This window comes from Populus alba, chromosome 4 (assembly GCF_005239225.2).
Source record: "Populus alba chromosome 4, ASM523922v2, whole genome shotgun sequence".
In the NCBI taxonomy this organism is placed as follows: domain Eukaryota; kingdom Viridiplantae; phylum Streptophyta; class Magnoliopsida; order Malpighiales; family Salicaceae; genus Populus; species Populus alba.
Window position 1 is genome coordinate 7,965,173 of NC_133287.1, and position 9,056 is coordinate 7,974,228.

Sequence of the window (9,056 nt, forward strand, 5' to 3'; positions counted from 1 at the left end):
CTATTAGCTGGAAAGGGTTTTACAAGATCGAGCCAAAGATTTGACTTGTTCATGGGGTTCCTCTTCAAAATTCAATATTATAGCGTTTAGTTACTGTCTCGAGATAGAAAAGACAGAGATAAAAACATAGAAAAGACATGTATTTCCTTACGTTTTTTATTTTAAAAACACAGAAATTCACACCAAAACTATCATAGAAACATATTTATTTTGTGTCTTGCTTTTATCTCTTCGATAAAATGCTTTTTTTTTTTTAATCTATCTCTTCTATCCCAGAACACTAACCAAACACAATGCAAGAAACTCCAGCATTTCCTTCTCTTTTTTCTGCATATTGACAGAACTATAGCTACCCTGTGATTAAACAAATTTAGAAAATCCTTTGCCTTAGCTTCTGGTAGATTAGCTTTGGTTTGTTGAAACTGAGTTGTATTAAGATGCTTTACAAAGAATGAAATCCTCTTTGATGTTCAAATCAAATTGCATTATGTTGCCTTTCGCTATTGTAATTGCTTCTGGTACAAATCTAATTTGTTCAAACTGAGTTGTATTAGTTGGCTTCATGAGTAGGGCCATATGGAGCTTGTCATTTATAGATTCCCAGCTCAGATCCTTGTGTCCCTTTTCTTTCTGGTATCATTAAATGCTAAGTCAAGACAATATGAAATCCACAAGAGAATTAATATGTTAGGTCAGATGTCCTTGCTAAATTGATTGTGAAAAACTAATAGCTTTTACAACGTCTCAAAATGATTTTTGAAATCTTAGATTTGGTAAAAGAAAAGATAAGCGATTGCAATTTATACCTTTCAGATTTCAAATTAATTTTTTAAAAAAAAAATCATAGCATCCGTTGTCTTAACTATGTTTCTTAAAATAAAAAATTCTTTAAATGATATTAATTTAATAATTTTGGTTACAATTGATGTGACTAAAGTTGATATCACTCTTAGATCTAAGTATTGTATATAAGAAACTATAGTTTTATTATCTATTTAAATTAATGATTTTTTATTTGATGTTTTTTTCTTAGACCCAATATTCCAGTCAAGAAAGTTATTAAAGAAGAAGAAGAAATATAGCACTATGAAAGCAGAAAAAGACCTAACTAAAGACATGATGAACCAAATCCATAGAGGCAAGTTAGGGAAAAGACTTGACCATTAACAAACATATTTTTCTTGAAACTAACTCGAGATCTTCGTTGATTTTCCTAGAAGTTTTTGTTTAAAATACACACAACTGGAACCAATTATGCAACCTTGGAAATCACTCATGAAATTGGGATCATACCTTACATGTCCTATATGATCTAGGAATTAACGTGGAAACAACCTATGCAGATCACAAATTTGTACTTTCAATGTTTGTTTAACATATGCTCCCGTTATTTTAGTAAGAATTAAGTGGAAAATTGATGGTGAAATGGCACAAGAATGTGGACCTTTCAACATTATTGTAATCATTCGTTAACAAATCTACGACAAACATAAAGTATTTGATGCTTACCATTAACGAAATTCCAGTAGCTGTTGTCTGCCATCTGTAGGAACCAAGGTCTCCAATGCATAGTGGCAGCCATGATTAGTAATGGGGTGGCACTTTGATTATTAGAAGGATGATAATCTAGTTGGGAGTTTAGGACATGGTTGGCACACCCAACTGTCATGTGGGTTGCAATTATTAATTAATTATTGACCAATATAAGAAAAAGAAACCCTATTTGGTGCTCACCTTTTCAATCCAGCAAAGTTTTCTTGTGTTTACAAATTACTTGACACCATAACCTGTTTTCGCCAAAGTTTTAACAGATCCCAGCTCACAACTTTCAGCTTTCTGCAATCCCAAGGCACCACTCACCAGTTACGCCTAAATATGGATAAATTATCACATTGATTTGCAATTATTGAGGGTGTTCTTAGTGGTAGAGGGAGCTGCAGATCAAGAATGTTATCCATGAAGCATTCTTCGTATGGCCGGAAGAGATGCAGAAAGGAAAAGGTGTTTCATGTTCCTCCCCTTCAAGAAAAGAGGGGTTTGAAAATTCTTTTAGTTCCTGCTTTCTCCAAACCTCCAGAAGTGCATGAAACACAGGGGCTCAAATGATACTACCCCTCTGCCCTTCAATAAAGTGCTGCTTTTGTTTCTTTAGGGCATTGATCATCATGCTTCAATAAATATATGCACAGTAGTACACATACAGGCATGACAAAATAGAAGAAAACTAACAAACAAGCAGGCTTGCTCAAATTCAGAAAATAAGAATACAAGAGGAAATAAATTAAAAGAAATTGCATGAATAACTCGCTGCAATCATTATGGTACTGTACAGAATATTCAGAATGAAACAAGGAATCAAAAACCAATAAACAAATTCCAGCAGGACGCACTCTATTGCCTACCCTGCATCTATGCTTAAGTTCTTCACCTTCTCTTCTGTAAAAGAAAGCATTGACTAGGAGAAGGTCAAACTACTGATGAATTTGCTGTTTTTGAGTGCTTGATAAGCCAGTCGATGACCATGCCTATGTTTATGGAGTCCTTGCATGAGATCATATAGCAGCACACCTCTCTATCTGCGATTGATTCAAGACCGCTGAAACCATCCAACAAAAAACAAAGGAAATTATGTCTACATTTGACTATTGAGGGACAAAAGTTGAAAAGGAATATATATAGCATACTAGGACTAATACGGTTTACTAACTCACAGCTGATCCACCAAAGCTTGCTTGGACAGAGCTTCTGACTTGTCAATTTTGTTGCCAACGACAAGCAAAGGGATTCCACTTAAAGAAGGTTTTGTTAGGAGGTCATGTAACTCACTTCTTGAAATGGGAACGCTGTCTCTATCAGCTGCATCAACTACATACCTGTCTTTGCATCAATCAGGAGACAAACAAAAGAGTTAGTCCATTAAACAGACACCAAGGAGAAGAAAACATCAGATATCATCCACTGATGCTCTAACAAACTAAAGGAGTGAAGGTGATAGAAAAAGAAAACATGAAATCTGACAACAATTGGGATAAGAGAAATTATTTTAAATTAAAAAATATATCATCTTCCCTTATTTTCCATTACTGAAAGGAACATGACTTCTTACATTTGAGGAGAAGATGAAATTTCTGTCATAACAGTAAATTGTATGACGAGGATTTCATTTTGTGTGATGGGACCGATTTCTTCTCTCTTTCAGGGATTGATGCTTTCCCATGTAGCAAGAGTAAGCATTTTGGACGCAACGAGGCATGCAGTCTATTATTAGTACTTTTTTTCTAGGGGGAAAGTGAAGTGCAAAAGACCTCCTTCTCATGCAGTCAAATACATGCACGTGTATGAGTGCAAAATCAACAACGAAAAACAAGAGTTGTGGCTTTGTGGGTAATTTACTCTAGGCATTGAAAAAAGCCAAACATAGTCTATACCAACACCTATCTCAAACAATGCATCATAATCAATTGAGCTAACACAAGCCAGTGCTCTGTCAGGGTAGAAGATTCGATTGCAGTTGAAAAAAAGACAGAAAAAACCTGGTTGAAAGATCAACAGAAGAGTTAATTAGAGTTTTCATGGATTAAATTTGATGGTAAATGCAGATTACGAAATCTGGTTCTGACTCTGGATTATCATCCTGGAACTAAAAGATATCGTTTCATGCTAGTTCCTAATAGGTAGGGCATTCGATTAAACAAAAATACAAGTTATAATGGCCTAACAAAGATGAATAAGAGAATGGGTGGTATTACAGAATTGCAGTGACCCCACGACAATAACGCTCCCACATTGTACGAAACCTCCGCTGCCCTCCGAGATCCCAAAGCTTTATCGTTACATTGCCTTTTGTAACTTTTCGCATGTTGAATCCAACCTGGTTTTCATAGTAGGAAAAGTCTATATCTTTTAAACACCATCAAATGCTTTATTTGGGATTTGTTCAAGGAAAAGATACTTACAGTTGGTATCATGTCCTCACTGTAGCCACCTGTCTGGTAAACATAAAAGAAAAAATGTTAAAAGAGAGCCACTCACTAATACCCCAAAATAAGTGTTTGGTATGTGTCAACTTACAGCAATGGAATTAACAAGAGATGTCTTTCCAGCATTCTGAAGGCCTACAAGGGATAGCTCCATTTCTTGTTTAAAGAATAAGCTGATAATATGGACACAGGGTCAGAAGTAGAATGCAAGATCAATGGAGAAGTAATGTGCATTGATTATAACAGTTAAAAACTACAAGCAGATTACAAACAGCATTAAGGATGAAAAGAAGTTGTGCACACTTGGATAAGTCAACAACATCCCAAGTGAACGTGAACCAACATTCTAGAAGTTCATAACATAATCATTTGACCACAGTTGCTTTCTCATACTAGGAAGGGGTTTGGCTCTTTGTAAGCCAAAAATGTTCTATGACACCAATCAAAAAGATCATTTCTACTAGTATTGCCAAAACAGTAAGTTGCAGAGAACCAGAAACGAACAGAAATGAACCCCCACTCTCCTCTTCCTACAATGGCTTCTAATTTTGCTCAGGTTCAAGAGACGGTAATCTAATCACATGCAAGACAAACTCACATAAAATTAAAAAGATATTATCTCCACCACAGTCATGCTGTATTTTCTTGCATATTATTGATATTCAGAACAGCTACTCTTAATTTTCTTGATAAGATCAATAGCATTAACCACAGACGAAGAACAACTATCCATTTGAAAAACAGGCCGTAACTCTATTATGCAATGACTTTCTACTCCTAATTCATGAAGTTGTACAACGTGAAAGAGCCCCTCTTTTTTATTCATATCCAGCAAATTATATACTAGTTATTCCCTTCGTATGACATCTGCTTTATATACATATGCTTCCTTCTTATATGCTGAAGCACAAACCTCAAATCCTCTATTCATTTATACCAATCTGTATTTTCCAACATCTTTTTATTCCTTTTCTGCAGGTGTTTGAACCATCAACATCTAGCATACCAATTTCCAAAATCACCTCTTTCTTTATTAAAATATTGCAAACAAGCATCCATCCATGTTTCTGAATTTTATTTAAGAAATAAACAAAAAAGCTTGAAAGAAACTCCGCAGTGAAATGCTCTCCCGTGACAAATTCATGTCTTGAATTTTAATCTTGAGAGAGCTAAAAAGATCAATGTAAAGTTCACAACCCACATATCAGCCCATAGCAGAAAATAATAATAATAAAAAAAAAAAAACGCACAAAATCCTTCAAATTTCTTTCCGATTTGAATAATTTCTTGTTGCATACATTTTTTCTTATCACAGTCTACTTCTGGTCTATCAAAATCTAAACTTTCATCACCTCAAAATCATTAGCAAACCAAACGGATATTAGGCACAATAATTTATCTAGAAATTAATTAAATTTAGTTCAACTAATCAGCATATAACAATAAAAAGGTCACATCTTCATCCAAAACTTTCTCAACAACCAAATAAAATTGAAAGCAACAAACCCCACAAAATAAAAAGCAGAAAATCACCAAAAAAAAAAACATCAAGATAGTCTAAGGAAATTTACCTCCGGAGCCAGTTTAGAAGGGAATCCAAGAGACCCATTTGGCGAAAAGTAGAAAATGTATCTTAAAGAGAGAATTTCAGACTATAAATCCTTTTTATCTTGAGGAAAAGGGGAAGGAAACAAGAGAATGAAGGGAAGTAATAAAACAAAAAGGAAACTTCACCGACTGTGTCTAGAATCTGTCAGCTTGCAATTGGAGAGAACTACTATAACAGAGGAAATTAATTAATCTGTCTTTTTTTTTAACTGGGTTAAAAATATGTTTGTTTTATTTATTAAATATTCTTGAATTTCTATCCTCTTTCAAATTAATGATGCAACTGGTATAAGGAGGAAACTCTACTAAAACTATTTTTTTACATTTATATTAATTTCTTTGTCATAGCTTCTTATTATATTATATTTAATAATAATATCAGCCCGAAGAGGAGCTCAAGACAAGAGTCTGGGCATGGCCAGGCTTAAATGTCCAATGTCTCTAAACAAAATAAATAAGTTTTCTTGACTTAGCTTTTGCATTATAATTTACTTTTTAAAATTACTCTTTATTTGAAAAAAAATATTAAATTAATATTTTTATATATTTTTAATATGCTGATATTAAAAATAAAATAATATTATTTTAATATATTTTCAATTAAAATAAATTATATTACAATACTAGATACAAATTAAAATAACTTATATCAAAATTATATCTCTTTTGTATTTCTTAAGCACGGGACAATACTCCATTATTCTAAAAATACCTATAATTTCATACTTAATTCATTGAAATTAAATCATATATACTAATTAATATTATATTAAAATTGATATGATTTTTTTTTCTTTAACACATCACCTTTTTCTATGTTGGTTGTTGAAGACCTGACATCCGTCGCAATCTCTATGAGACTCTATGTCGGATTTGTTTTTTAATTGTACAAAAATTATTTCAATTAAACATTTTAATAATAATAATAATAACAACTACAATAACATATATAGTATTATCATCATAGATCATTTTTCCCCCGATTACAGGGAGGGCAGCGCCTTGAGGAAGAATTAAATGAGGCTGAGCCACATGCCTATAGTTGAAACTCCACAAATATCCACCAAAATTAGAATTATATGAGCTTCATGAAAATTGGTAATTAACTTTTCATACTTAGATCCAAACGGAGTTTAGTTAAATTTTGATTTTTTTATTAAAATTATTTATTTTATATTTTTGGATTTTAATGTATTAATGCCAAAAATAATTTTTTAAAAAAAATTAAAAACATTATTGTGATGCATTTCGAGCAAAAAATACTTTGAAAAACTACCATTATTATATTTTCAAAACACTACTTTAGACTTTGAACACATACTCTTGAAGATTCAAAATATAATCACACCTAAATAATTCTTCTTCTCAAATAAATGATCAAACATACAAGCATGGAAAAGGAATACAAAGGGGAAATGTAATAAGATACTTTAAGGTTGGATTACTTGATGGTATCTGTGTTATTAAAGCATCTTTAATGGAAGATGTTATATTAAAAAGCCTAAATTGATAAAATAGTTTTTTTAAATAGTGTAAATATATATTTTTTCTGTTTATGTGCATTCTAATGGTAAAAAACCATTTAGAAAAGCCAATTATATTTTAATATTTTATATTAAACTAATTTTAATATAATTATATAACTAATTTAGTTATTTTTTATATAATATAATCATGATATTATTAATTATACAATTAATATGAGTAACCTATAAAATTAAATATAAAATTAATGAAGTAATATGAAAGTTAAAAGATATAGTTTTAAGTTCAAATTTAAAACTTTTAAATTTAAAATTTATTTATATAAATAATTTTAATTTTTAATTTTACATGTTATTGTTAAAATTTTGATTTTTGAAGCTGAGTTTCACAAGGTTTTGAGATTTACAGATTTATTTTCTTCTTTTTGTTCTGTTTTGTAAATAGGGAAGCAAAGGAAAGAGATATTAGCAAACAAATTTATGTAATTTCTCTTATTTTTTGTTGTTCTATATATAAGTGTAGAAATAACATTTCAGAGCAAGAAAAGGCATTTTAGCTATTCATATAGCTATTCCGTTGGAATTGTTAAAACTAAAAATAATAAGTAAAGGTACAACTTTTTAGTTTTGGTTTTCTCATTGGCTCCTACATTAGAATTGCTCTCATATATATACAACATGTTTGGGGAATCTTAACAATCTTTTTTATCTACGGCCATTGATTTCTTAGACTCTAATTATGGCAATAGTTTTAATGTCAAAATTTGCTTCAATGCTAGCTCAAGTAGTTTGGTAATACTTTTGTTCTTGGTCATATTCAACAAAACATAAACTAGTGTTTTGAATTTGATAAATTTAGCTGTTTTCAAGGTTTCAAACTAATTGTTTCATCTTTTTTATTGTACAAAACATAATTGTTAAACTTGGCTAGTGATTAGTTCGGCAAACGTTTTTAATTCGGTTTATTAGCGCATGAATAGACCAAATGCAGCCCGGTTATAGCAAAGGATATTTTTTATAAGATAAATAAAGAAACAATATTGTTTTCATAAAAAAAAATGATTGAATTGAGTTAACTCAATGATCCAAGAATTTACTTAATAATTTAGTGATTTTAGCCCTTTTTTAGATTTGATATTGGGCAAAGTTTGACAACTATAATACATGATACTGAAATTGAACAAATTCAACTGGGTCGGATATACAAATAAAAAAAAATCAAATGTTAGCTATTAAATTTGCGGTTTTTTTCAAATCTAATGTTATTATTTAATACTCCTGTTAGGTTTGCATTAAAAACAAGAAAGAACAAGTTTATTAACATATGAAGTGGAGTAAAATACATGAAATTCTCCAAAGTCTTGGTTAATTAAAACAATAGTTTGCAAACTTTTATCAAGAAAGAGAAATGGAAATAAGAAACTATTCTAAGGCATTGTATTTGTATCAACTTGGCTAATTAAAACTTTTATAAATAATTTTGCAAACTTAATCTCATGTTTGTTACATTTAAGTAATTCGTAATAAATTAGGGTAAAAGCTGTATTATTTCTTTTCTAAAAAAGGACTTTTATATTGTTACAATATAATAGGTAATTATCTAAATTGAAAAGTAATTATAATCCCTATAATAATACAAGGAAACTATGATTAATTGTTATAATTAGAAAAATTTAAACTTTTGACTTATACTAACACGCAAGTTTTTATGATACTCAAAGAGTAACTAGTAGAATCATATTAGTTATTATATGGGCCTAATTTTAAGAAAGAGATAGAATATCAAATCCATGACCCATGAAAAAATAATAAGAATATCTCTACTTATGCATTTTCTCTCCTACTTGTGTCTATTTTTTTTTTTAAAAAAATAATTGGACCAAAAAAATAACTAATAACATGCCACTATTACTCCATAAGCATCATCAAATTACTTTGCTAACATTCTCTTTTGAGATTGCGCATACATATCATTTATGTCTAA

At 30.6% G+C, this 9,056-nt stretch overlaps 1 protein-coding gene across 1 annotated transcript; it reads right to left on the minus strand.

Moving 5' to 3' along the window:
* Positions 1–2,250: 2,250 nt before the first annotated feature.
* Positions 2,251–5,820, minus strand: LOC118049275 (ADP-ribosylation factor-like protein 8c). Its single transcript, XM_035059225.2, has 6 exons — positions 5,552–5,820; positions 4,072–4,153; positions 3,957–3,989; positions 3,750–3,871; positions 2,712–2,873; positions 2,251–2,596 (listed from the first exon to the last, which is right to left on the minus strand). Exons 1-6 carry the CDS (start codon positions 5,587–5,589, stop codon positions 2,467–2,469), a joined length of 567 nt encoding a protein of 188 aa, XP_034915116.1. The 5' UTR covers positions 5,590–5,820; the 3' UTR covers positions 2,251–2,466.
* Between the last annotated feature and the right edge of the window lie 3,236 nt (positions 5,821–9,056).

Bases quoted from the DNA above. Each gene is read 5' to 3' on its own strand.
- LOC118049275 (XM_035059225.2), bottom strand. From the start codon at position 5,589: ATGGGTCTCTTGGATTCCCTTCTAAACTGGCTCCGGAG. The intron at 3,990-4,071 runs GTAAGTTGACAC...TATGTTTACCAG, and splicing joins CTCTTGTTAATTCCATTGCT to ACAGGTGGCTACAGTGAGGA. The intron at 2,874-3,749 runs GTAATACCACCC...ATGCAAAGACAG, and splicing joins CGTGGGGTCACTGCAATTCT to GTATGTAGTTGATGCAGCTG.